At 59.0% G+C, this 26,337-nt stretch overlaps 3 protein-coding genes across 12 annotated transcripts in view; 2 read left to right on the forward strand and 1 right to left on the reverse strand.

Moving 5' to 3' along the window:
* Positions 1–12,180, forward strand: part of PITPNM1 (phosphatidylinositol transfer protein membrane associated 1) — a 13,752-nt gene extending 1,572 nt beyond the window's left edge. Inside the window, exons 2-24 of the mRNA XM_024749512.1 lie at positions 1–120; positions 1,606–1,820; positions 1,905–2,026; positions 2,231–2,455; positions 3,932–4,258; positions 4,336–4,431; positions 4,517–4,624; positions 5,344–5,405; positions 5,499–5,749; positions 6,067–6,256; positions 6,356–6,463; positions 6,685–6,842; positions 6,931–7,136; positions 7,590–7,760; positions 8,427–8,591; positions 8,820–8,968; positions 9,094–9,204; positions 9,635–9,751; positions 9,964–10,112; positions 10,198–10,347; positions 10,428–10,611; positions 10,905–11,033; positions 11,667–12,180. Of these exons, the coding sequence (XP_024605280.1) occupies positions 43–120; positions 1,606–1,820; positions 1,905–2,026; positions 2,231–2,455; positions 3,932–4,258; positions 4,336–4,431; positions 4,517–4,624; positions 5,344–5,405; positions 5,499–5,749; positions 6,067–6,256; positions 6,356–6,463; positions 6,685–6,842; positions 6,931–7,136; positions 7,590–7,760; positions 8,427–8,591; positions 8,820–8,968; positions 9,094–9,204; positions 9,635–9,751; positions 9,964–10,112; positions 10,198–10,347; positions 10,428–10,611; positions 10,905–11,033; positions 11,667–11,930 (3,735 nt within the window). The 5' untranslated portion in view covers positions 1–42 and the 3' untranslated portion in view covers positions 11,931–12,180. The remainder of the gene's footprint in view (positions 121–1,605; positions 1,821–1,904; positions 2,027–2,230; positions 2,456–3,931; positions 4,259–4,335; positions 4,432–4,516; positions 4,625–5,343; positions 5,406–5,498; positions 5,750–6,066; positions 6,257–6,355; positions 6,464–6,684; positions 6,843–6,930; positions 7,137–7,589; positions 7,761–8,426; positions 8,592–8,819; positions 8,969–9,093; positions 9,205–9,634; positions 9,752–9,963; positions 10,113–10,197; positions 10,348–10,427; positions 10,612–10,904; positions 11,034–11,666) is intronic.
* Positions 12,181–12,735: 555 nt separating this feature from the next.
* Positions 12,736–19,039, reverse strand: AIP (AHR interacting HSP90 co-chaperone). Of its 2 annotated transcripts, none has more exons than XM_024749514.1 (6): positions 18,886–19,039; positions 15,703–15,882; positions 14,191–14,379; positions 13,626–13,802; positions 13,391–13,524; positions 12,736–13,050 (listed from the first exon to the last, which is right to left on the reverse strand). In XM_024749514.1, the coding sequence occupies exons 1-6, from the start codon at positions 18,982–18,984 to the stop codon at positions 12,978–12,980; spliced, it is 852 nt and encodes a 283-aa protein (XP_024605282.1). In that variant the 5' UTR covers positions 18,985–19,039; the 3' UTR covers positions 12,736–12,977. The 2 variants fall into 2 exon arrangements, with proteins under 2 accessions (XP_024605282.1, XP_024605281.1); XM_024749513.1 differs by having other exon boundaries at positions 13,383–13,524.
* A 2,767-nt stretch (positions 19,040–21,806) lies between these two features.
* Positions 21,807–26,337, forward strand: part of TMEM134 (transmembrane protein 134) — a 5,045-nt gene continuing 514 nt past the window's right edge. Inside the window, exons 1-6 of one of the 9 annotated variants that reach the window (XM_024749517.1) lie at positions 21,807–22,125; positions 23,081–23,156; positions 23,501–23,705; positions 23,861–23,937; positions 26,023–26,067; positions 26,275–26,328. In XM_024749517.1, the coding sequence (XP_024605285.1) occupies positions 21,952–22,125; positions 23,081–23,156; positions 23,501–23,705; positions 23,861–23,937; positions 26,023–26,067; positions 26,275–26,328 (631 nt within the window). In that variant the 5' untranslated portion in view covers positions 21,807–21,951. Of the gene's footprint in view, positions 22,126–22,815; positions 23,157–23,500; positions 23,706–23,860; positions 23,938–26,022; positions 26,068–26,274; positions 26,329–26,337 lie in introns of those variants that run through there. The other 8 variants (XM_024749522.1, XM_024749519.1, XM_024749524.1 and 5 more) reach the window with 8 other exon arrangements.

Here is a 26,337-nt window from a genome sequence, read left to right on the forward strand (position 1 = left end):
GCGGGAGCGGAGGCCGCGCAGCGCCGGCCGAGCGCCTTCAGGATGCTCATCAAGGAGTACCACATTGTGCTGCCCATGAGCCTGGACGAGTACCAGGTGGCCCAGCTCTACATGATCCAGGTGAGGGCGGTGGGAAGTAGGCGACCAAGGCGCGGGGTGGGAGGAGGTATGCTTCATGTTTGGTGTCCGCAGGAGCGCGTAGGCCGCACCTGGGACCAGGGGCCGGGCCCAGCTCAATCCCCCTGCAGTCCCGCTCTGGGGCTTGGAAGGGCTCAGGCCAGAGGAGGAGAGAGAGCTTCCCCGGTCGGATGTGGGGGAGGGGTGGTGGTGGTTAAAGTCTGTGGGAAGAGCGGCGGAAGGGCCTAGTGGTGCCTCCCCACCCCAAGTGCCCAGCCCCTCCTGTGCGCTCAGCCCCCATCTGACCTCCTTTAATCCTCCTTAGAATGGGTAATCCTTTGGGGGTAAGCAAAGGAGCGCATGAGGATGCAAAAGAGCGGGAGGCAGAAAGTGAGGAGCAGGTCTCAGGTGGTACGGAAAGACTGGGAGGGGTTCCCAGAGGGCCTTGGCAGGACCTCGGCAGCCCCAGGTGGTCAGGGAGTTGGGCTGAGGATCAGGCCCCAAATCTGTCATAGAGAGGAGCAGGCAGGGACCCCACATGCTGAGGTCTGGGCTAAGAGGAAGGGGGTAGAGGTCTGGCCCTGGACGTCAGGAAGAATGAGCCAGAGCAGGCTCTCAGGGAGGGGAGAGGGTTGGTGCCCGTTCCAGACGTGCTCCCCAGAAATGTGGGACCAGAGTCTGAGCAGGCAAGGGGGCCGGCATCTGGCCTCAGAGAGTTAAGTGGGCCAGGTTCAAACTCCAGAGCTATGTAAGGACGGGATCTGAGTGCTCTCCAACTATGAGGGGTGTGGCAGGAGCTGGTGTTGGGGTCCTAGAAAGGTGGGGACCCCTTTTACTCTCCTGGATTCCTCCAGCCCACGCACCCTGGCCCCTTGCCAGCAGCACACGCCCACCTCAGGAGCTTACACTGGCTTCCCCTCTGCCGCGAATAGTGCCCCCACCTCACACCTGCTCAGCACCCTCCCTTCCCCCAGCTCATCTTCAGATCAAGGTCATGTTATCTTCTCAATGAGGCCTTCCCTGACCATCCCATCAAAATTGCAACCCCCAGCCCTATCCCCCTTACCCGATTCTGTGCTTTCTTTTTACCACAGCACTTAGCACCTTCTAATTTGCTTTTTTTTGTTTTCTGTCTGTTACCTATCTCCCTCCACTGGAACATGAGTTGCACAGGGGCAGGCAGGGGTCTGTGTTCTGTACATCAACAGACCCCAATTAACATAATCCCAAACAATGTCTGGAATAGAGCAGACAACAAATACTTGAATGACTGAGTGAGTCCTGGCTTGCAGAACCCCATAGGGGACTGGACAGTGGCTGTAATCCTGACCCCAGGAGCTACAGGGGACCAGGGTCGGGTTTCAGAGAGTTAGAACGGCTGGAACTAGGGCCTCAGAGCTGCACAGGGGACCAGGCCTAGCTTGGGATCCCATCCCAGGAGCTGATCTGGGGCTGAGCTGCCCGTTCTACTCTTGCCCTGGGCTGCAGAAAAAGAGCCGCGAAGAGTCAAGTGGTGAGGGCAGTGGCGTGGAGATCCTGGCCAACCGGCCCTACACGGATGGGCCCGGTGGCAGTGGGCAGTACACACACAAGGTGTACCACGTGGGCTCCCACATCCCAGGCTGGTTCCGGGCACTGCTGCCCAAGGCCGCCCTCCAGGTGGAGGAGGAATCCTGGAATGCCTATCCCTACACCCGCACCCGGTGAGTGGGTGGGGCAGGTCTGGGGCCAGGAGGGGAACAGCCCTGGTGGGCACAGCCGTGACCCTCACCCCACCCTCTGCCCAGGTACACCTGCCCCTTTGTGGAGAAATTCTCCATTGAAATAGAGACCTATTACCTGCCTGATGGGGGGCAGCAGCCGAATGTCTTCAACCTGAGTGGGGCTGAGCGGAGACAGCGCATCCTGGGTGAGGCCTGGAGCCAGCGGGGGGACCGTGGAGCCCCTCTCAGGACACCTGCCACCTCAACAGGCGGCCTCTGACAAGTCCCAGGCTCTCTCCCGGTCTAGGCTTCCTGTGCATGGAAAGTTGCCCCCCCAATCCCGAGGTGGGGGAGGAGTGGCAGGGGCCAGAGGGGGCTGCTGTTGCTCAGCGCTGCCGGAACCCCCCCAGATACCATCGACATCGTGCGGGATGCAGTGGCCCCAGGCGAGTACAAAGCGGAAGAAGACCCCCGGCTGTACCGCTCGGCCAAAACAGGCCGAGGACCGCTGGCTGATGACTGGGCACGCACAGCAGCCCAGACGGGGCCCCTCATGTGCGCCTATAAGCTGTGCAAGGTTGAGTTCCGCTACTGGGGCATGCAGGCCAAGATCGAGCAGTTCATCCACGATGTCGGTGAGCGCCCAGCCTCGCGAGGTTCTATTTACTCGGCATGCACCAGGCCGCGCGTTTGAGCCAGGGATGCTCCCAGTCTACTGGGGACACAGAAACATAAAGCTGTCATTTCCGTTTGATGTGGTGGGCACTGAGGCAGAGGGGAGCCGCACAGCCTAGCTAGGGGTTGGGGGAGCCTAGCCTTGAGGTACAGGTGAGAGTCGGGCGGGCAAGAAGCTGACAACGTGATCTCTGAGGTCCATGCCGGTTCTGACATTCAGAGATGCTGCTTCTCATCCATTAAAATTCTAAGACTCTCCAGTGTTCTGTGGGTCAAGCGAGACTTAGAGGCTCTCAAGAGGGTCCCCAGCTCTAACCTGCAACACGCTAAGGAGTGCAGGCCACAGCTGTGACTCTGTCGCTCTCTCCGAGTCCCATCCTTTGGCCCTGTTATCCAGGAGGCCCTGTTTCATGCCCCCCCTAAAACTAACCCCACAGTTCCTGTGGCTCAGCCCTGCCCCACCTCCCAGGTCTGAGGGTAGACTACCTGCAGGTAGAAGGATGGGGGTGTCCAGGGACCTGGGTTCCATTCCACCACGGACCCTCATGGAAACACTCCTCCAGGGAGGTACTTCCCATCTCTGCGCCTTAATTTTCCCTTCTGTCAATGAGGAAGAGGTTGGGCCAGATAGTAAAAAGCTAATATTGATCACCACGTGCCTAATTCTTTGCTAATCACTTCCCATGCAAGATCTCCTTTAACACCCCCAACACCCCTCAAGGTAAGGACAATTATCATTCCCATTTTACAGATGAGGAAATTTAACTCAGAGAGTAATACAGGCACCGTAGCTTAAATTTGGAAAAATGCCAAAAAGCACAAATTAAAAAAAATGAAACTCACCCACATATAACCACTATTAAGATTCTGGTGTATTTCCTTCCAGAAGTTTATCACAATAATTCGGTCATTATGACGTTATTTCCTAGATATTGAAGTCTCTAACTTTAGTCCTCTGCTTAGGATGAAACTATCCCAGAACAGGTACCATGTTTTGCTTCATTAAGTGCCAACACTTCCATGAACTCTTAACACCTTCATTAACCATCAACAATTTCATTAACTATCAACGCCTTAATTGTTAACTCTTGTGAAGAAATCAGCAGGAGGCCAGCTGAAAGAAGCAAGAACAAACATTGCTCCCAGCTTCGCAGGGTGTCGGGGTGGGCTCAGCGCTCAGAGTTGGGGTGTCCAGAGGGATAAAAGAGGCAGTGGGCAGGGAGGGAGGTGGGGCAGGAAGACAAATGCCCCAGTTTCCACTCCCGTCTCCCGGACAGTGCCCACCCTGCCCTACTCTGTGGCCCTGGGTGGGTGGTGAGCCCAGGGGAGCCATTACCTGAACTCATGGGCTGGGCATGTGGCTGCAGTGGCAGGGAAACTCGGGGCTGGGGCGTGCGGGTGGGGAGGGCATGGCTTTGATGCCTGGGCGCCTGCAGGTCTGCGTCGGGTGATGCTGCGGGCCCACCGCCAGGCCTGGTGCTGGCAGGACGAGTGGACAGAGCTGAGCATGGCTGACATCCGGGCACTGGAGGAAGAGACCGCCCGCATGCTGGCACAGCGCATGGCCAAGTGCAACACAGGCAGTGAGGGGCCCGAGGCCCAGCCCCCCGGGAAGCCAAGCGCTGAGGCCCGGGCTGGGGCCAGCCGTGCTGGCACCCCCGATGGGCCCGAGGTGCCCCCAGGCCCCGATGCCTCGCCTGATGCCAGCTTCAGCAAGCAGTGGTCCTCGTCCTCCCGTTCCTCCTACTCGTCCCAGCATGGAGGTGAGGCTGAGGCACAGGGGCAGGAGGGAGCGGCCCTCAGGCTGGACTCCCAGGCTGAGGCCAGTGTGGCCCTGCAGGGGGCGTGTCTCCCCAGACTCTGTCCGAGTGGCGCATGCAGAACATCGCCCGAGACTCTGAGAACAGCTCTGAGGAGGAGTTCTTTGATGCCTACGGTCAGCACCCGAGACCTGTTAGGGGAGGGGAGGTGGTCCCTGAGCAGCTCCCGCCAGCCCATGACGCAGCCCCTCGTCCCTTCAGAAGGTTTCTCGGACAGTGACGAGGTTTTCCCCAAGGAGATGACCAAGTGGAACTCCAATGACTTCATCGACGCCTTTGCCTGCCCCATGGAGGCAGAAGGGGCGCCAGGTAAAGATCGCGCATCCAGTTGCCAGCCACCAGCACTCCGTATGCGGTGGGGACTTGGAGAACAACTCATTCCTAAGTGTAATGGGGTCCTGAGATGAATGTCAGTCCAGAAAGGGTGCTCATTAAATACACAGACGAATAATGAGCAGATAATGGGTGGATGGATGGATGTGGGGCGTGTATTCAGGGTTCGGACACAGCACAGAGAATGGAGGAATTCATTTGGAGTCCAGGAAGGCTTTACGTGGGAGGTGATGTCTAAGCTGGAGTTTGAAGGATTGGATGAGCTCTGTCCAAAAGAACTTTCTGAGATGATGGAGATGCTCTAGCCACTAGCCACATGTGGCTAGCAAGTACTTGAAATGTGGCGAGTGGGACTGAGGAACTGAAATTGGTATTGCTATTTTAATTCATTTCAGTTTAAGTAGGCACATGTGACTAGTGGCTACCATATTGGACAGGGCAGGATTAGAAGGAATTTTCCAGGCAAACAGGGCTTGTACGGAGAAGCATGCCTGTCAGCAGCAGGACTGGCCATGTGCAAAGACGCAGAAACGTGAAATGACCTGGGAGAGTCGGGTGAGAGGAGAAGGTCAGAGGAAGATGGGGGGCGAGGGCGGGTGCCCAGGCAGACAGCAGAGCAGGGGTGCCTGAAGTACCAGATGAGGGGATCCCCACAGACCCCTCAGTCCCCTTCACTGGCTTTCCCTATCCTGCAGACCCTGGAACCGAGTCCACCAAAGATATCGGGGATGGGGCCCGAGCACCCAGGGACCCAGAAGTGAGTATGGTCGGCCACCCCACGTCTCATTCTGCCCACCCACCGGCCAGGCCACTGCTCTGACATCCCCGGCACCCCCCCTGTGCCCCGCAGGGCCCGGATGGAGCGGGGGACCTGGGGGCGGAGACATGCGCAGTCCACGCCCTCTTCCTCATCCTGCACAGCGGCAACATCCTAGACTCGGGCCCTGGAGACACCAGCTCCAAGCAGGCGGACGTGCAGACGCTAAGCCTGGCCTTCGAGGCCGTCACCCGCGTCCACTTCCCCGAGGCCCTGGGCCACGTGGCGCTGCGCCTGGTGCCCTGCCCACCCATCTGCACCGCTGCCTATGCCCTTGTCTCCAAGTACTGGTCAGGGATGGGAGGGTGGGGGACACACGGGGTCCCCAAGGTGTGGACAGCCACTTGGAGGCTCCTGAGACCAGAGAGGCCCCATGGGGGGAGGGGGAGGAGGCCAGGAAGCCAAACACCTGGGCTGGTCACCTACCCAGCTGGATTTCAGTTTCTAGTCAATGGCTCCATCACAAAGGCCTCTGGGATACTGATGGGCCCCACAAAGGCCCTCCAGTGCTAGGACTTGCCAACAGGTCAAGGGGACTTAGAGGGGGCAGTGGAGGGCCTGGAGGCCCCCCACCCATCCATTATACCCCCTCCTCCTACAGCCTGAGCCCCTACAGCCATGACGGTGACAGCCTGTCCCGCTCCCAGGACCACATTCCACTGGCTGCCCTGCCGTTGCTGGCCACCTCATCCTCCCGATACCAGGGCGCTGTGGCCACGGTCATTGCCCGCACTAACCAGGCCTACGCCGCCTTCCTGCGCTCGTCTGAGGGTGTCGGCTTCTGCGGGCAGGTCAGGAGTTAGGGATGTTCCCGGGGAACTGGCCGCGGGAGCCCCCCATCCTCCTGCCTCTGCCGCAGCCCCTCCTGATGGCGCTGCCCTTCCACCCAGGTGGTGCTGATTGGGGATGGCGTCGGTGGAATCCTGGGCTTTGACGCACTCTGCCACAGTGCCAGCGCGGGCACTGGGAGCCGCAGCAGCAGCCGCCGAGGAAGCACGGTCAGTGTGACGGGACCCGCCTCCCCAGGAGGCTCTAGTTCTCTGCCCCTGGAATATGCCCTCTCTCCGGCCTGTCCCCTGCTGCCTCCTTCCACCTCCTCTGGGGCTCTACTCTTTGTTTAAGTCCCTGCCCAACCCCCAAGCCTCTTTCCTCACTTCCAAATAAGTAGAAATCGACTGTCTCCAGTCCTAAGGCTGTTTCTGTCCCCTATTCCGTCTAGAACAATGAGCTGCTCTCCCCGGAGGTTGGCCCAGTGCGGGATCCCCTGGCAGATGGGGTGGAGGGACTGGGCCGGGCCAGCCCAGAGCCCTCAGTGCTGCCTGCCCAGCACACCCACAGCGACATGGCCAGTCTTGAGCCCGAGGGCTCTCAAAACAGGTGACATTCCTGCCCCATCAACCCCAAACTGGGCTTGTGCTGGGCTGCGGAAGCAGCAGCACTGAGCACCCTCCCCCCCCTCCCCCAGCCTGCAGACGGCCCCCTCAGCCACCTCCTCTGGGGAGCCCAGACGGGCAAGCACAGCCTCCTGTCCACCCGCTGCCGCCTCTGAGGTTCCTGATGGTCTCACCAGTGCCACCCGCCTTGACTTCAAGGTCTCCGGCTTCTTCCTCTTTGGCTCCCCTCTGGGCCTGGTGCTGGCTCTGCGGAAAACCGTGATGCCCACGTTGGAGGGTGAGCCCTCAGGGTGGGGGTGGGCTTCACCTGCCCCTCCCCCGTCTCCTCTTTGTTTCATCTGAAATGGGGGTGTTTATACCATTCCCCACCGTACAAATAAATGGCTTGGCTAGAGAGGGAAAACCTGAGGCCCAGAAAGAAGGGACTTGCCAAGGCCAAGTGTCCCGAAGTGCACCAGGAGGAACGCATACCCACAGATGCTTTCATGAGAGGGGGTCCAACAGGCATGGGGAACGCTTCCTCTTGAACATCAGCAAATCGAAGGCTCTGATCTCTTTTTAGCCGAGAGACCTGTCTCACTTTTAAGCACTCCCAGGGACCTCCCAGGGAGTAGAGTCTGGGAAGTGCTGGTTCAGGGTCACATAGCATGTCAGGGTGCCGCTTCCCACAACCCCTGCCTCCCAGTATGCCCAGATGAATCCCCTCCCCCCTTTATCTTCTGGGTACCAGTGGCCCAGATGCGGCCAGCCTGTGAGCAGATCTACAACCTTTTCCATGCGGCCGACCCCTGCGCCTCCCGCCTTGAGCCCCTGCTGGCCCCCAAGTTCCAGGCCATCGCCCCACTGGCTGTGCCGCGCTACCAGAAGTTCCCCCTGGGAGACGGCTCATCCCTGCTGCTGGGTATGCCGCCAACCAAGATAAAGGGGAGAAAGAGGACGCCACCAACAGTGAGGGATGGGTGTGGGCCCCCCTCTCCCAAGAAGACATGAGGTAGTTCCCACATCATTGGTACTCTCTCATGTCACCACTCCAGGACCAGGGAGCCCTCCCCTGGCCCCTTGGGCAGTCTGGATCCCCAAGACCCTCTAACATTCTCTGCCCAGAAGTTGGGGGCAGTGGTGACAACTGGGCTGAAGGGAGGAGGTGGTGACACCGAGAGCAGCCGCCCACCACCGGCGGGGAGAGGGGCCGCTGTGTCTGTGTGTAGGGATGCATTGTGTCTCCGCATGCACTTGTGTTCGTGTATTGGTTTGGGGTGTGTACTTGTGTGCATGCAAGTGAGTAGCCATTTGGCCCCATGAGACAAGTGGGCCTGGGTCCAGGTGGCGGCGGCAGTCATGCCGGCAGGAATGCAGCTGGCTGTTGGGGTGAGCTAACAGGAGAGGACATCCACCCTTCACCTCCACCCAGATGTGGGGCACTTCAGCCTCAGCCAAGACCCAACCAGGGAGGGCTGGCAAGGGGGATGGTAGAGGGATGGGGGCCAGGCTGTCCTGGAACCTTGGGTGGGAAGACGGGAGGGTGGCCTGGCCCAGCCCGCCACTGAGGTCGCCCGTCCGCCCACAGCTGACACTCTGCAGACCCACTCAGGCCTCTTTCTGGAGGAGCTGGAGATGTTGGTGCCCTCAACACCCACCTCTACCAGCGGAGCCTTCTGGAAGGGCAGTGAGCTAGGCAGTGATCTGCCAGCCCAGCCAGCTGCCCCCAGCACCACCAGTGAGGTGGTTAAGAGTAAGTCAGCCAGCCACCCAGCCTGGGGAGGGAATACTTATTCCACCTTCAAAGCCCAGCTGAAACATCCTTGCCCCAAGCATTTGCTCTGGAATGAGTGTGCCCTAGCACCCAACTCCAGACTCAGCAGGGTTGGCAGAAAAGAGGGAGGGAAGAGCATTAGGGGCCAGACGGGTGGGCATGGGGTGGGAGGCCACCCCTGACTCACTGCCCACCGTGGCCGTACAGTCCTGGAGCGCTGGTGGGGGACCAAGCGAATTGACTACTCGCTGTACTGCCCTGAGGCACTCACCGCCTTCCCCACCGTCTCGCTGCCCCACCTCTTCCACGCCAGCTACTGGGAGTCGGCGGATGTGGTGGCCTTCATCCTGCGCCAGGTGGGCCCAGGGATGCGGGGTGGGAGAGGGAACCGGACAATGATAGGGAGCCGTGGGCTGGGGGAGGGGCAGCCCCAGGCACCCTTCCCCGCTTCACGTGGCCTTGCTGGTCCGATTCTCCGCAGGTGATGGAGAAGGAGCAGCCAGAGCTGGCCGAGTGCGAGGAGCCGTCCGTCTACAGCCCGGCCTTCCCCAGGGAGAAGTGGCAGCGCAAACGCACCCAAGTCAAGATTCGGGTACATGCCCTGCCCCGCGAGCCCTCAAGAGCGAGGCCCTGCCTACTCTCCCCAGAATCCCCGCCCCTCAAGACCTTCCGGGGTCCAATCCCGCCCGCTGGTCCTGTGTCCTGGTCCCCCCTCCTCATGCCTCGGCCCCGCCCCTGGGTACCAACTGGTCTCCTCCCTTAACCATCCCGCCACCACCTCATCCTCTGCACCCCAACCTGTCATGCCTCCCCGCCCTCGGAACTGCCCTCCACACGGAGGCCCTCATGACCTCAGATCGGGGTCAGCAAAAGCGCCCACCCCTCGGGCCTCGCCCCTCTCTCGCAGCGACCCCGCCTCCTCCAGGCCGAGCGCCCCAGTCTGAGCGCGGGTCCCCCTCACCAGCACCTCCCGCATCCCTGTCACCTCTTTGCTGCGGGCTCACGCCGTCTCCTTCCACCAGAACGTCACTTCCAACCACCGGGCGAGCGACACGGTGGTGTGCGAGGGCCGCCCCCAGGTGCTGAACGGGCGCTTCATGTACGGGCCCTTGGACGTGGTCACGCTCACCGGAGAGAAGGTCAGGACACAGAGGCCTCAGTCCCGGGTAGACCGGCCGCCCTCGGGCAAACTCGCCCCAAGCGGGAGGTCCGGGTGCTGCCTCCTGTCCCACGGATAGCTCCCAGTCACACTAGGTTGAGCCCCCAACCCCGTCCTCCCCCAACAACAGGCGCGCCTCGGCCCTCCTCCGCTCAGCGTCAGGGGGACCCTCTCGCCCCCTCTGCCCGCTAGGTGGACATCTACATCATGACGCAGCCGCTGTCAGGCAAGTGGATCCACTTTGGCACCGAGGTCACCAACAGCTCGGGCCGCCTCACCTTCCCGGTGCCCGTGGAGCGTGCGCTGGGTATCGGCGTTTACCCGGTGCGCATGGTGGTCAGGTGAGCGCGGGGTGGGCCGGGCCTCTGCGGGGTGGGCTCCTCTGGACCCCGCCCCTATGTCGCTCAAGCAGTCCTTGGGCCGTAGGGGCGACCACACGTACGCTGAGTGCTGCCTGACGGTCGTGGCCCGCAGCACGGAGGCCGTGGTGTTCAGCATCGACGGCTCCTTCACCGCCAGCGTCTCCATCATGGGCAGCGACCCCAAGGTGCGCGCCGGCGCCGTGGACGTGGTCAGGTAGGAGCGGCCGCCCGGCTCGCCGTGGTGACTGGTCTCCAACCCTGGCGCGTGGAGCTGACCGCCGCCCCACCCTGCAGGCACTGGCAGGACGCGGGCTACCTGATCGTGTACGTAACGGGCCGGCCCGACATGCAGAAGCACCGCGTGGTGGCCTGGCTGTCACAGCACAACTTCCCCCACGGCGTAGTCTCCTTCTGCGATGGCCTCACCCACGACCCGCTGCGCCAGAAGGCGGTGTTTCTGCAGAGCCTGGTGCAGGAGGTGCAGCAACTGGGGAGGGTCCCGTCCCCGCCGTTGCCCCGGGAGGAGGCCCATCTGGTCTCACCCCCATCGGCCCCCGAACCTAACAGACCGCCAAGGCCCTCGTGGTCCCAGGGGCCCCTTGTCCTTGGGGCCAACTAGAGAGATACGGCTGGTCCCGACCCCACCCGGACCTGGTGAGGTAGACCATAGGGCCTCGACCCGAAACATTCTGAACCGGATGCCCGCCAGACCCCACCCCCTGCCTCACGACTCCGCCCCCCGGGGCTGCTGATTGGCCTCTCTGGCCACAGGTGGAACTGAACATCGTGGCCGGCTATGGGTCCCCCAAAGACGTGGCCGTCTATGCGGCGCTGGGCCTACCCCCGGGCCAGACCTACATCGTGGGCCGCGCCGTGCGGAAGCTCCAGGCACAGTGCCAGGTAAGGACCAAGTGAAGGTGGGGACTGCGAGCCAGCTGGGGAGTGGGAGCCTGGGTCTGGGCCGGAAGGACCACCCATGTGTTAAGAAGCACCTAAGGCAGGTAGCTGTGAGAAGGATGGCTGGCATCAGGGAACCTGGGCTCCTCCTAGGATGGGGGTCACAAGCAGCTTGGAGGTGCTGGGCAGGCCAGGATTGATAATATGCTCAAGACCTTGAGTACTGGTTCCACTTTGGCACGGTCCTGGGCATAGGCCTTGACCTTTCTGAGCCTCAATTTCTCGTCTGCAAAATGGAAATGATAAGATGGACCAGACCTCAACAGCTATCACGAAGAGCACGTGATTTAGTTCGTATCAGCCTGCACGGGGCTGGGCGCAAAGCAAGTGCTTGCTAGACGTTAGTTGCTGTTGTTTCCCTCCAAAATCCCATTCTGCAGACGAGGAAACTCAAGATGAGACCCAGAGAGAGGCAGAGCCAGGAATAAAGGTGCCCTGGCTCAGCCTGGGGTTGGTCAGGCTGTGCCAGGCCTATAATGCAGCCAGCACTGCCCAGGACCCTGGGGAGGACAGTTGAGGGCAGCGTGTGGGCCTGAGACCAGCCATCCCCTCATCCCTGCCCACCTCTGCCCGCAGTTCCTGTCAGATGGCTATGTGGCCCACTTGGGCCAACTGGAGGCCAGCTCCCACCCTCATGCCCCCGTGGGACCCTCGAGGGCCGCCCTGGCCAAGAGCAGCTATGGCGGGGCTGCCCCTGTGGACTTCCTCCGAAAACAGAGCCAGCTGCTTCGCTCGAGGGGCCCCAGCCAGGCAGAGCGGGAGGGCCCAGGGACGCCGCCCACCACCCTGGCACGAGGCAAGGCCCGAAGCATCAGCCTCAAGCTGGACGGCGAAGAGTGAGGCCCAAACTGTGGCTGGACTTGGGTCATTTGCTCACACACTTGAGAGGCCCACGTGGCCGCATGTGGAAGGCTGGGCCCCCGGCCCCACATCCTGCATCTCTGTTTGCCCCTCGGTGTTAGTCCCCTTTCCTGTGGGGGGACCCAGCCCTGGGGGTGGGAGGAGGGAGCAGCAAGGGCCCAGAGGCTTTTCCAGTGTGTGTAAATCCATGAAAATAAACACCACCTGCGTCCCACCTGACTGCCCACCTGCTTGGCATCACAGGGCGGCCCAGCCCCCAGTTTCCAGTTCAAGAGAGATGCTGAAGGGCAAAGAGGAGTCAGGATGTGCCCAGGGTCACGCAGCAGGTCAGAGGACAGGGTCACGATTGCGGCCTGGAGAGCCAGCCTACCCCCGCCCTCCGCTCACCACCCAGGCTGGCCTTTCAGTTCCCAGGGGCCGCACTTGGCTCCTCATTGGAACCTCTGCCTGCATTAGCTGAGGCCATGGGATCGGAGGGGAGCCCGCCTCACCGGACACTAGGCCCCCCGGCTTGCACTTGCTTCGTCTCCCGCTTAAGACTGAAAGCTCCCAGGCAGCTTAGCCCTGGCCAGCAAGAAACACTTCCTTTGTGACAGAGACCACCCTCACTTCTCTGTCAGGGACACTGAGGCCCAAAAAGATCTGAGTTGGTGAATGGGGAGCTGGGATTAGAACCCCAATACTTTGCCTCCCCAAATCACCCAAGGACCAGGAGATGAGGGGTGATGACCCAGCTCTACCAATGGATCAGCTCAGCAGGCCCAGAGAGAGAGAGAGAGAGAGAGAGAGATAAATAAGGCTTTTATATACAGAGAAGCATGATACGGCGGGGGCGGGGGTGCCGCTAGCAGCAGCAGTGAGCTGGGCAGGGTGGCTGGGCCAGCAGGGCCCTGTCAGTGGGAAAAGATGCCCCGGAAGCGGGCCCTGTCTTCCTCATCCTTCTGCCGGATTCTTGCCTCGAGGGCCCGCAGCTCACGGCTCACGATGGGCGCCAGGGCGGGGTCCAGCTCCAGCACCTTGGCAAAGTCAGCCTGGGCCTCCTGGGCATTCCACACTGCCGCGTGCGCCTTGCCCCGCTTGAAGTAGGCCTTGACGTTGTCTGCAGGGGGTGCCAGTGGGCAGCAGGCACACAAGGGCACGAAAGGGGGACCAGCCAGCTACTTAGCTTGACTTCTGGCACCAGGGGCCCATCATGGGACGGAGCCCATGCGGAGGCCAACCCCACCCCGAACCCCCTTTCATATCTCACTGGCGCAACAGGGCCCATGGTCCTGCCTGGGTGGGCGATATTTGGTCGGATTCCCACGGGACTTCAGAATGGGGGTGATATTAAAGGCTCAGTTTTGTGCCCCGGTGCCCAGGGGTTACGGAGGAGGCTGCTCTACTGACCACCCGCTGGCCCACCCTGGCGGCCCAGCGCGCGGTGCTCACCATCATACTTGTTGAGGATGGAGGAGCAGTGGTCCAGCACCTCGTAATACTCCTGGGCCGCCAGCTTGCACTGACAGTAGTTGAGCAGCAGTGGTGTGATCTGCAGATCCAGCTGGATCCAGTCAGGGGACCCAGGCTGTTCCTGGGGGCGTTGGGGGAGGGAGAGGGCAAAAGGTGCTGAAACCTGGGCCCCCGGCCCCACCTCAGCCCCTCCACTCACCCACTGCAGCCTCCAGGCGGCACCTTCATCTGAAGGTTCTTGAGGCAGGCGATGGCGTCGTAGTACTTGGCGGCAGCCTCCTTCACACGGCCCTCGCGGTACAACCGGTTGCCCTCCTGGTGTATGACCGGCACTGCCTTTGCCTTCTCCTCATCCGTCATCGCCCATGGGTCCTGCTGGTACGTGCCAGGGTTCTCCACCTGCCGGGGTGTAGGCCAAGTCAGGGCCGAGGGCCAGCCTCTGGGCTGGCCGGGCCTGGGACATTGGACACCGGAAACAGAATCACTTGTTCATTCTCTGACCATTCAACAAACTTCATGTAGCATCTCCTACATGCCCAGCACCGTGCCGGGTTCTAGAAATAGAGCAGTGAATAAGATGGTGAAAATCCCTGCCCTTGCAGTGACCTGAAGGAGGGGGAGGACACTGCCAGGGGGTCCACAAAAGTGTCCTTGTACCTGCCCCACCCCAAGCCCAACCAACAGTCAGTGGGCCCACCAACTCTGGGCAGGCAGGTGGGACCAGCACCCGCTCTGAAGCTGGGCAGCGGGAGTTTGGCGAGGTGCCTGGGGCTTGGTGGCCCCTCACCTTAAGCATCTCGATGTCGAAGATGAGAGGCTGGGGGTTCTGCTGCAGGGCGTCCAGATCGGCGTGGCCCAGGGAATTGTGCTCGTGCATCTGGGCGATGCCGCAGCAGTGCCGCTGGCCCTCCAGGGGGTCTTTGCCAGCTGCAATGTTGCGTAGACTCTTGGCCACCAGCGGATACAGGACCACATGCTGCCAGAGGGTGAGTGGGCACCAATGGGCTGGCTGGGCACCGGCCCAAGAGGCCCAGCCCCCTGCCCCATCACCATCTGAGAAAGGACACTAAGGCCCAGAGAGGGGCAGGAAGTGGTTCAGCAGAAACACAGGAGGGCGTTTCCCTCGGGTCTCCTCCAGCCTCCCAGCCCTCCAGCCCGGTGCGGGCCTCAGCTCCTGCCACACTCTCTGGCCACCAAACCAAGCCAAGCGCCTACCCCACCAACCTCCACACAAAAACACACTCCCGCTGTCAACCGGTCTCCCCTGCCCTTACGAGCCCAGTGGAATTCTTACCTCTGCCCCTCCTCCTTCTCCCAGGCTTGCAGCCCACAAGCTGGGCTCCCCCCCATCACTGGGGTCCCTCCACATTCTGTTCCCAGCGTCTCTTCTGTGCTCCCCATCCCCACCCCTTTCAGGGCCTATCTCCGAGGTGGGTTTAGGGCAGCAACCTCAAAACCCTCAGGGGAGACCCTCAGGCACAGGGGACCTAGCTTTTTTTGTTTTTTTTTTTTTGGCCACAAGGCTTGTGGGATTTTAGTTCCCTGACCAGGGATTGAACCCGGGGCCACAGCAGTGAAAGCGCTGAGTCCTAACCTCTGGAGCTCCAGGGAACTCCTGGGGACCTAGCTTTTGACCTTTCACTAGGAACATCTGCTGGGATGGTGGGAGCCAGACCACCCTCACCCCAGTCTAACCAGCTCCTCTCACTGACCCTGCACAGGGCAGACTGCTCGGCTAACATTCATCCAGCCAGCAGATGTGTTCTGAGTCTTGGCTCTGGGCTGGCCCACACTGCGCATTTTGAAGGTAAACAGGCCCAATCCCTGCCCTGAAGTAGCTTAGATGCAGACAGAGGACCAGATCCTGGCCATGCAGAGCATGAGGGGCTGGAGAACCCAGAGATGGGGTTCAAGTCAACCACCAGTAGTCAGGGAAGGCTTCCTGGGGGTGGTGACCCAGGAATTCAGTTTGAAGTGGGAGGGAGGATCTTGGCCAAGAAAGGGATGGAAACACAGGGAGGTGAGTGGGAGGGAGACCCTGCAGGGCCATGTGAGCATCTATGGCTTACACTTTAGCTCGACAGTGACCAGGAGCCAGAGGGGTTTGAAGTAAGGAGTTGTGTGGGTCATTGCATTTGAGAGCCAGTCCCTGGCTGCAGTCCGGCTAAGGGAGAGGAAAAGGTGGAATAGGGGCCAGGACGCCAGTGTCCTGGTGGTGTGGTGCCCTGGAGGGAGTCGGTGGTGGTCTAGCCATTGGGTGCAGGCAGACAGATGCAGGCAGGCACAGGGCATCGAGTACCTTGACGTCGCAGCAGAACTGAGAGATCTCGCCCTCCCGCATGGTGCGCACAATGGTCTCCCACACGGGCAGCTTGAACTTCTTGCCGATGATGAGCTCCATGGGCTTGCCGCACACCCGGCTGTCGTCCAGCACGGTGCCCTCCTCGTCACTGCGCAGAGTCCGGTAGTGGAACGTGGCCTGCGGGCCGCAAATGGGATCAGACAAGGGCACAGCCTTCCCCCATCCCCCAAGGACAAGCCCAGCTCGCAGCCTGCAGATGGCACAAGGGACAGGGCTCTCCCAGGGGTCACCGCCCAACCTTACACCTGGCTTTACCGCACCACCCAGGTGAGGATACTGTCACCGAGAGGGAAGGGGTCCAAATCACATGGCTAGTGGGTGGACGGGCTGGGACAGGAGCCCAAGCAGTCTGGCACTAATCATTCTTTCAATAAATATTTACTGAGCACCTACTACATGCCTGAGCTCTGTGCTAGGCCCAGCAGTGAACAAAACAGACAAAAGTCCCTGCCCCTGTGGAGCTCACATGGAACTTCTAGAGGAAAGAGATGGGCCTCAAAATGTGCTGTGTGAGGTTGAGCTAAGTGCTATGGGTCAGAAAACAAAATGCAGCAGGGTATGGCAGGGTGAGTTTAGCGGGCAGGAGTCTCTGCGAGGACAACATTTAAGCAGAGATCTGAGGATCCGAGGGACTTCCCTGGTGGTCCAGTAGTTAGGCCTCAAGTGCTTTCACTGTCGGGACCTGGGTTCGATCCCTGGTCGGGAAACTAAGATCCCACAAGCTGTGCTGTGTGGTGAAAAAAAACCCCAGAGATCTGAAGGGAGAAGCAAGCCAGGCAGATGCTGGGGTAGGAAGGGGTGGGAACTTTCTAGGTCAAGAGAATAGCAGGTGCAAAAGCCTTGCAGAGGGACAGTGTGCGGGGTGCTCACAAAACGGGAAGCCAGTGTAGCAGAAGCAGAGTGAACAAGGGTGAGGAGTTGTGCGTCACGGGGTCACTAGGTCAGCAAGGATGGACCCCACAGAGCCTGCAGGCAGTGGTGAGGAGTTTGTTTTTTCACTCTGAGTTGAGAGCCAGCGGGTGGCTCCAAGCAGAGGAGGGACATGATCTGACGTGGGTTCTGCTGCTGCTGGGATGAGAACAGGCTGGAGCGGAGGGAGGACAGAAGCAGGAAGGTGGTTACTGCAATAACCCAGGAGAGAGATGATGGCGGCCTGGACCAGGGTGGTAGTGGCAGAAGTGGTGAGAAGTGGTCAGATCACCGGTGTATTCTGAGGATCTTCTGTGGGAAGTGAGAGAACAGGAGGAGCCATGGAGACTGGGAGGTTTTGGGCCTGAACAACCAAGAGGCTGGAGGTGCCCTTAACTTAGATGGGAAGGCTTGGGGGGAGCAGGTGAAGTTTGAGGTGCCAACCAGACATCCAGGTGGAGATGGTGAGTAGGGAGCCGGATATCAACTTTAAAGGAGAGGGAAGGCTAGAGATAGACATCTGGGAGTGGCCCAGGCATGGAGAGTTTTTTAAAAGAGATGAGCCTGGATGAGATCATCTCAGGGAGAGTGAAGAGAGAAGAGGTCTAAACACTGAACCCTCCACAGGATATGGTTAGAGGAACCCACACTCTTTGCCACCACCCCTAGCCACTCCTCTGAGCTCTGTTTCCACATCAGTAAAATGGGGTCAACAATAGTACCTATTCCGCTTGTGAGAAGGAAAGAAAATAAACTTGTGAAGCATTTAGCACGGTGCTCATCTGAGCCCTCAATCAATGCTGGTGATTGGTTTTTTAATTTACCTGTATCTGTTCCTTCAGGGTCATTGTTCACAGATCTTCACTATTTCTACAGTGTTCTCTCCAGCTGGTGTCTGTTCCATCCAGGATCTCCCTTGCCAGGACCTTCTTCAAGGCCACCAACTCCCCAGCCCAATGGGGGAATCCACCCACATCCACCTCCCTTCTCGCATCTGGGAAAGGATCCCTCTTGGTATCACTGATCACTAGGGCTGTGCAGCTCTGCCTCAAATCACTCACACTGAGAGAGGCTAGGATCTTTACCTGCTGGATCTTGGCACAGTAGCTCCTACTTTTGGTGGCCCCAGTATGTTTTGTTTTGTTTTGTTTTTGCGGTATGTGGGCCTCTCACTGTTGTGGCCTCTCCCGTTGCGGAGCACAGGCTGCGGACGCGCGGGCTCAACGGCCATGGCTCACGGGCCCAGCCGCTCCGCGGCATGTGGGATCTTCCCGGACCGGGGCACGAACCCGCGTCCCCTGCTTCGGCAGGTGGACTCTCAACCACTGCGCCACCAGGAAAGCCCGGCCCCAGTATGTTTTAAATGTTAAACTGTTGTAGTCATCAACAAGGTATGTCACTTCAGCTATTTTGGGGGCCAGGATCTTTACTCATTCGCTCAAATGCGTGTCCTATGTGACTGCTCTGCTGGGCACAGGGGCTGCCCCCAGGAAGCTCCTTACTCTACAGCAAGTGGCAACAGGGAAAGGCCCTCCAGAAGGAGGGAACTGCATAAGCAGAAGCAGGTAAGCCTGGAGATGTACATTGTTTGGGGGAAGGGGCCGGAGAGGCTGGAGGTGGGGGCCTGGATGTGCAAAGGAGGAAGATGGGAGGCTCTTTATTTCCCAGCCCTTATCTGTCCCGAGCAATGCCACGAAGAGCACTCGGAAGGCTGCCAAAAGGATTCTGGTCTGGCAGACCCAACCTCTGGGCCTGTTTGTTCTCTCGGTTGGTGCGTCGTCCCAGGGCCTCGATTTTCCCATCTAAGAAATGGAGCTGGTCTGTGTTTTCAGAAGACCCTTCCGTCTATAGATTTTGAGCCTTGCAAACCAGGGGCCCCTCCCAGAGCCCAGGTATCCGGTTTAGGGTCTTCTCCAGCGCTGGGTCTGTGCAAGCAATAGGGTCAACCCCCCCACCTCCCGCAACCTGTTTATAATGACTGACGGCCTCCCCAACCAATGTGGCCACAAGGCCAAGCCAGGGGGCGGGGGCAGACGCATCCGAATTCACCCTCTACTTAAATCCAGACCAATCAGCGTCGAGCTCGGCATGTGAGAGGTAGGGTCACCGACCACTGCTATCTGGGCATGCGCAATCTCTCGCCTACAGCCTCCTCCCGCCTCGCATGCGCACCGCGCCACGGACGGTTAAGGGAAGGGGATAAACACGAACCTTAGTTCCATCCTGAAAGTCAGGGAGCTCTCCTCGGCCCTCCTCTATCACACGCTTTTGGATCCCGTCCTCCCGGAGTCTTGCGATGATATCCGCCATCCTCCTTCCCCGCTGCTCTCTTTCGGCAACTTCCGGACTCGCTCGGCAGCTTCCGGACCTGCTTCGTCAACTTCGGCAACTTCCGAGCTGGCGCCATTTTGGCTAAGGGCAGACGCCATAAAGGGCCTGAACGTGGAAACGGACAGTGATTGGTTCTCTGCGCTGCGGCTGAGCGCGCGGGTCTGACCAGGGGCGGGGCCTGAGACTGTCTAGGGGAGGTGAGAGAGGCGGGGCCAGAGTCGGCCGGGCGGGGCGCGGGCGTCCCTAGCAATTGTGTCATTGAACTGATATAGACTGGGCCCTCCCAAGTGGCCGCGTGCCACTCTATTTTAAGTTGTAGGAACAGTATAACAAAGTTACAGAACTAGGATGGAGCGGGGGCTGGGGGCCTGTCGGTAACGCCACCCCCTAAAACTACTATTTTTGTGTATTCCTTTCTGGGTTTTTTCTTTTAGCATACCTAGCACAATAGTCGTGACTTTTGCATCCTGGATTTTTCTGTTTAAATATAAATAAATAAATAAGTAAAACTAGGAGTAAGAAAGAGAGGAAGGAGGGTTTCTCTGTGTTCCTGTGGGAACCGTAAACTCCCCAAGAGACTGACAGTCCCTTGTGGGGTCCTGGCTGGATGTGTCGTCACCATGGAATCCTCCGCGGTGTCTGGCACATAGTAGTTGCCCAGTGAGTATTAGGAAATATAGGAATGATAGAAGTGACGCACTTCGGAGGTAGTACAACATTTCTCTCCGCCTCTGGAAACTAGCTGTGAAGAACAGCTGTAAGAGTTTTCTGCTCCCACTTTCGAGGTTTAGGTAACCGAATAAAGGGAATGTCTTGGAACCTGTGCAGTCTTCATTCCATCCTCATAACTGCGAAGAATTATTGTCCGTCCCCTTTGCCCCACGTGCTAAGGGCTTCAGGTATTTATGCTGGTTCATTTTCCCCCCCCCCAAAAGTCCCCTGAGAGAGGTGGAACCTCTGGGGTGAAAGGGAAACATGCTTTGTTTGTTTTTAGCTTTTTTTTTTTTTTACCCACACAGGAAGTTTTTCAGGCGACTTCTGCCAAATTCTGAAGCAACAAGTAGTCTGTATCCTATACAGATTGCTCCAGAAAATGGAAAAAGAGGGAAAGCCAACCAACATATTTTATGAGGCTATTTTAATCTTGATTCTGAACCAGATAACTATACCATAAGGCAAGAAAAATATACACCCATTTTACTAATAAATATAAATATGAAAAATCCTAAATGAATGTTCAGCTAATTAAATCCACTAGTATATATAAAAATACCTCAGGGCTTCCCTGGTGGCGCACTGGTTGAGAGTCCGCCTGCCGATGCAGGGGACACGGGTTCGTGCCCCAGTCCAGGAAGATCCCACATGCCGCGGAGCGGCTGGGCCTGTGAGCCATGGCCGCTGAGCCTGCGCGTCCGGAGCCTGTGCTCCGCAACGGGAGAGGCCACAACAGTGAGAGGCCCGCGTACAGCAAAAAAAAAAAAAAAAAATTAAATAGAATGAGTTTTATACATGATTCCATGTTTTTAAATTGCAAACACATCCACATACAAGCCAATGCCACGTGGAGTAGGGGGCCAGACAGAATTCAAGGCAGCCGACTGAGCACACTGATGTGGGATCTGATGAAAGGGAGGAGGAAAATGGTGGAGAGGAGGGAAAATAAATTAACATAACTCAAGAGGGGCCTTGCTCATAGTGATGATGTGTCATAAACTGAGAAGCAGGATTGACTCAGCTCTGTACACGAGGTCATAAAATGAAGTGGGTCGGGTGAGTGCAGGAGGATGAGCACCCTTAGAGCTAGGTGGACCTGAGTTCGAATCCCAGTTCACACTTGAAAGCATTTGGGATTTGGGCGAAGCGCTCATTCATGTGGTCCACAAATATTTACTGAGGATCTACTTAGTGCCAAACACTGTTCTGGGCACAGTGGACACAGTGGTGAATAAGACAGTGTAAAATAAGGTAATTTCGGGTAAGCACTGTGTGATGTGAAACTGACTTTAGATTTCATAGTCAGGGACGGCTTCTCTGAGAGGTGACACTGGAGCAGGGACACCGATGATGAAAAGATCCCCCTGTGAAAGAGCAAGGTTAAGTGCTTTCCAGGCATAGAAAAAAGCACGCACGTGCAAAGACCCTGAGATGGGAACGAGCTTGGCCTGTGTGGCTGGGTGAGATGAAAGAGGGGCAGAGAAGGACTTGATGCGATTGGGAGAGGTAGGCAGGGACCAGAGCTTTGTGGGCCTTAGTCAAGAGTTCACATATTATTCTAACCACAGTGGAAAACCAAGGGATGGTTTTATGCAGAGGAGTGACTTCGCAGCATACTTTAATTAAAAAAAAAAAAGTTTTATTTAAGACTAACACACAGAAGAAAAGGATCAGATGTTTTAAAAGACCACTTTGCCGTCTGCGTGGAGACAGAATTGGAGGAGAATGCAAGCCACATAAGCTCTCTGAGCCTTTTTCCACATTTGCACGGTGGCGACAATCCCCCTCCCGTGCAGGGCTGTGGTGAGTAACGGTGGGGAAACGGTCCCCAGGAGTCTCCTCAGCACTCGAGGAGCGGGCTGGGATGCAGACGGCTCCAACTCAGGCCTGAAAGGTTGGCGAGTGGCAGCCCCTTCAAGGCCCTTGTACAGACCCAGGGATTGCTTCCGAGAGAGGCACCCGCTGTCGCTCGCCGAGGCGGCCGCTGGGCGGCGCGGCGAGCCCAGCTCGGTCTGGACGAGAGAAGGCGCGGTCACTAGTCTGCTCGGCGCTCGGCAGCTCTGGCCTGCTGAAGGCGGGCGGGGGCGGGGCCGTTATGTAAGGGCGGGGCCTCGACCAGGGCGCCGGACTGTCGAGCAACCTAGACGACGGCACGGGGCGGGGTCTGCGCGCGGGGGTGGGGCCGGCGGGAGCGGATGGCGAAGGTGGTGGGCGTCTGAGCGGGCCGGGGCCATGAGTGCCGCCCGGCCCCAGTTCAGCATCGATGACGCCTTCGAGCTGTCCCTGGAGGACGCGGGCCCTGGGCCTGAGTCCAGCGGGGTCGCCCGCTTCGGGCCGCTGCACTTCGAGCGCCGGGCCCGGTTCGAGGTGGCCGACGAGGACAAGCAGTCCCGGCTGCGCTACCAGGTGAACCGCCCGGCCCACCTCACCCCCAGCCTGGGTCTGGGCAGACCCCAGGCCGGACCCTGGAGAACCCCAACTCGGGAGAATCTGACTAGAGGCCTCAGCCGGAGCGGGAGACTGCCCCCCGGAGGTGGCCACTGAGCCAAATCACTGCCCAGACCCTCTCAGCTCTGATTTCGGTCCCCAGCCACTACTGGAGAGCCTAGAGCCCAGACCTAGCAGCTCGTCCCTCACCCCCAGCTGGAGATCCCAACCTGGAGTTCCCACCGATCCTGGGTACTGACCCTCCCTCCCCTTAGCACGCAGGGATGGGGAACTCTTCTGTACCTGAACCAGACTTCGTCCATATTCAGAAGGACTCCCCTGAGCCCCAGGCCAGATAATCCAACGGGAACCAGCACCCCCTCTTCTGTTCTAAGTCCCCACCCCATCCTTCCCTCCAGAGCTGGAGGTCCCCACTCACATGATGAGTCCTTGCCCATGCCTTGGCTCCCACTAAACTGGAAATCCCCCTTTCCCAGAAGACCTCCACCAACTCTAGAATCCTTTTCTTGGCAACCTGAACTAGACTCTTATGCCCCAAACCTGGAAACCATTCGCCTGCCCTTCCCTGGCACCGCAAATCCAAGGCCTCCACACTGGGCCCCTGAAATACCATCCTGACAACTCCACCCTGATTCCCAAGCTTGGGAGATCTCCTGGCCCTGGGAACCCTCAACCAGCCCCTGATGGCTCCTCCCTGCCAAAGCCCCCAGCACCCACCTCCTACCTGGGTTTCAGTTTCTGTGAATCATCAAACCCGTTCTGCGGGGAAGGCAGAGGGAGCAGCTGTCAAGCGGCCAAACAGCTGTGTGTCCAGGCAAACAGCTGTGTGCGCTCGCTTTCTTCCTCTCCACCAGAGGGGAGGGAGGAAGGGCCTGAGCCCAGTAACCCTTCTGAGCCCTGTGTTCTGGAATAGAACCTGGAGAACGATGAGGATGGAACCCAGACCTCTCCGGAGCCGGATGGGGGAGCCGGCACCAGGTCAGGGCCAGGTGGGGACCCACCCCATACTCTTAGCCCCATGCTTCTGTCTCCTGTCCCCAGGCCCCTGCTCAGTCCTCCAGCTCACCTCACTCAGCCCTCTCACATCCTGTCCTACGAGAGACTCGTACACGGGGTCCCCTGTCCTGCACCCTACCCTAGTGCCAGCCTCACCCATCCACCCCACCAGGCTCTTTATCTTGCAGAAACCCCCAGCCTGGTCTGGCCCCTGTCTTGTCACAGGTCACTTGTCCTACAGGAATCCCCAGCTTTCCTCAACCCCCAGTCCTGCAGAAACCCCCAGCCCTTGAATTCCTCTTCACCCCGTCCCTTCTCAGTGCCCCCTATTCTGCAGGAACACCTAGTTCCAGTCTCTGCACCATCCCCCAGGACGCCATCACGACTCCTATCCCAAAGGGTCCCCTTGCTCACCTCCCCTTGTCCCCTCGCCGGGCCCATTCGTCCTGCAGGGATTCTGGCCGAACATCTGTCCGCAGCTCCCAGTGGTCCTTTAGCACCATCAGCAGTAGCACTCAGCGCTCCTACAATGCCTGCTGCAGGTGAGACCCTGCCCTGCTCCTGCCACCTGGGGCCCCTGCCCCAGTACAGGCAGCCCTGACTACTTCCCCTTGGCTCTCTGGGTGGGGGATGGTGATGGGAGGGGGTGGGCCTCCTGTCGCCTCTTTCACACCCCTCCTGCTCTGCTGCCATCCAGCTGGACTCAACACCCTTTGATCCAGAAGAACCACAGGGTAGTGCTGGCCTCCTTCCTGCTCCTCCTGCTGGGGCTGGGTGAGTGCCCCTGAGGGCCCCCTGCATACCCTACCTCCCCCTTGGTAGGGTCCACCCTCCTGTCATTCGGGCTCTGCATCGCATCCCCCTTGGCACACTGAGCCTCCCAGCATCCTGAGGAGGCGGCTGGCTGCCGTGACCCCACCCCCATTTTACAGGTTAGGAAGCTGAGGCCTTGGGAGGGGCAGGTCCAGCCTCCTGGTCACATAGCCAAGAAACCACACATAGTTGAAAATGGAACCTGGTTCCATGCTCCAAACTTTTCCTTTTTTTTTTTTTTTTTTAGCCTGTTTAATCCATCAGGGAACAGAGAGTAACAGCTACTATTTATTCTCTGTCTACTTTGAGCCAGGTGCAGGGCAGGCTTATTTTCCTTCCGTACAGAGGTCACACAGCAAGCGAGAGGTAGGGCCACAACCCAGAACCTATATGTAGGAGCAGTGCCCAGTAGCCAGAACTGCAGAGTGCCCTGCCAGCCCAATCCACAGGACACCTGTCACTTCCCCTCCTCTGGAGTCTGAGAGCTGATAAGGACCTCTCTCCCACCCCCAAGATACTCAAGATAGGGAAACTGAGGCCCAGAGCAGGCAGAAACCACAGCCAGCTGTTTTCTAACTCCCACGCTCCTCATTCTGTGGGGCTGAGGAGTCAGAGTCCCCAAAAGGGATCTAGGGTTGGGATCAAGGGGAGCCCTTAGGGAGGGCCCAACTGTGGCACCTGCTCTCCCTCCTCCAGGAAGGTCAGAGTTCCCTAGCTGGAAAGCTGAGCAGCATCCTTGCCTCAGCTCTGGGTGTCTGTATGCAGGGGAGGGAGCTGCGGCTTCCCCAACACCTGCGAGTTGCACTGGCCACCTGCCTTATCTCATTTCATCCTCAACACCTGACAGGGCAAGCATTATTACTATCCCAGTTCAAAAGTAAGGACACAGGCTCTGCAGAAGAGCCACAGCTGGGAAGTAGATGAGCTGGGATTTAAACCCACATCAGTGATGTTGCCAGGCTGTGGGCCACCATAGCCCATAAAGGCCTTTTGCAGGAATTAGAAAAAGATGCCTCCTCTGAGTGGGCAGAGCCCACAGCCCTACGCCAGGGTACAGGGAGTGAGTTTCAGCCCCCGTTGTACCCTTTTTGAGGTGCTCTGTGCAGGGCACAAACCACACAACAGTCCATGGTGGCCCTTCAAGCCTCTGTGCTGTACGGTCCCCCATCTCCCCCACCCCCCGCCATCCCATCCTCTAACTGGGGACCCAGGACTCTCTCTGCGTCTGAAAAAGTGATCCAGCTATGACTTCCCCAGTGCCCACTGTCCTTAGCCAAAGTCCACATCCCTCCCCAAGGCCTACAGATCCTGCCAAACTCCTCAAGCCTGGACTCTTGCCTCTCCTGTCTCGCCAAAAACTGGAAGTTCCTAGAAAGCCCTGAGTTCCCTCCAGTCTCTGGGCCTTTGCCAGGCTGTTCCCTCCATCTGGAATACTCCTCTCCCTTTCTGCCTGTGCCATGCCCATAGCAAAGCCTCTGGAGTCAGATCACCTCCACCTTCTAAATGCAGCCCCGGGCAAGTTACTTCCCCTCTCTGTGTCTCAGTCTCCTCTGCTGTGAAATGGGGACGGTAATACCTGTCTCAGTCAAGGTGGCAATTAAATAAGGCCCTGCATGTAACACACTTAGCCCAGTGCCTGGCCGCAGCTGGTAGGCGGTCACTAAAAGGTAACTGCGACTGCTGCTGCTGTCCCTGCTCAGCTTAGATGCCACCGCCTCCAAGAAGCCCTTCCTGATACCCCAGGCTCCCGAGCTGTCTCATCACCAGGGTTGTAGCTTGGAGATTCTTGTTGCTTGCTCCACTAGGGAAGGGCCGTGGGGGCAGGGACAGACATTTCCCAGGGCCTGCCAGGTGCCCTGCTCTGAAAACACAGAGCTTGGTGAACTTCCCCTGGCGGTTCTCTGCCCAGGGGACCTTCAGCTTAGGTGGGGGACACCATTCCTCAGGCCTAAGCCATGTTGGGGGTTGCGGGTGGAGGTCCCCACCCTGCCACCAGCTGCTGCCCCCTGCTCCTGCCCTCACCCTCGTGTTTCCATCTGTGTGCAGTGTTGATCCTGACCGGCGTGGGACTGGAGGTGGCCCCCTCGCCAGGTGAGCGCCCCCCTCCTACCTCCGCGGGCAGCGGTCACGCCCCTCGTGTGCCCAGAGGCCCTCGGCAAGCCCTTCCACCTCCCGCAGCGCTCAGCGCCCTCCCGGCAGGAAACGGCCCCTTTTACCTCGGAGAGTGAGACTTGCCCAGGCAGTGACCCCGCCTGGAAGCCTCCCTGCCCTGACCCAGCCCCTCCTTCCCTCTCGTAGGTGTCTCCAGCGCCATCTTTTTCGTGCCCGGCTTCCTGTTGCTGGTCCCGGGAGGTGCGAGGG

This window comes from Neophocaena asiaeorientalis, unplaced genomic scaffold (genome assembly GCF_003031525.2).
Source record: "Neophocaena asiaeorientalis asiaeorientalis breed wild unplaced genomic scaffold, Neophocaena_asiaeorientalis_V1.1 scaffold43, whole genome shotgun sequence".
Classification (NCBI taxonomy): domain Eukaryota; kingdom Metazoa; phylum Chordata; class Mammalia; order Artiodactyla; family Phocoenidae; genus Neophocaena; species Neophocaena asiaeorientalis.

Excerpts from the sequence above, each read along its gene's own strand:
- AIP (XM_024749513.1), bottom strand. The coding sequence starts at position 18,984 with ATGGCGGATATCATCGCAAGACTCCGGGAGGACGGGATCCAAAAGCGT. Across the intron at positions 13,803-14,190 it reads TCGACATCGAGATGCTTAAG|GTGGAGAACCCTGGCACGTA; the intron begins GTGAGGGGCCAC and ends ACACCCCGGCAG. Across the intron at positions 13,525-13,625 it reads TCAAGAACCTTCAGATGAAG|GAACAGCCTGGGTCCCCTGA; the intron begins GTGCCGCCTGGA and ends CAACGCCCCCAG.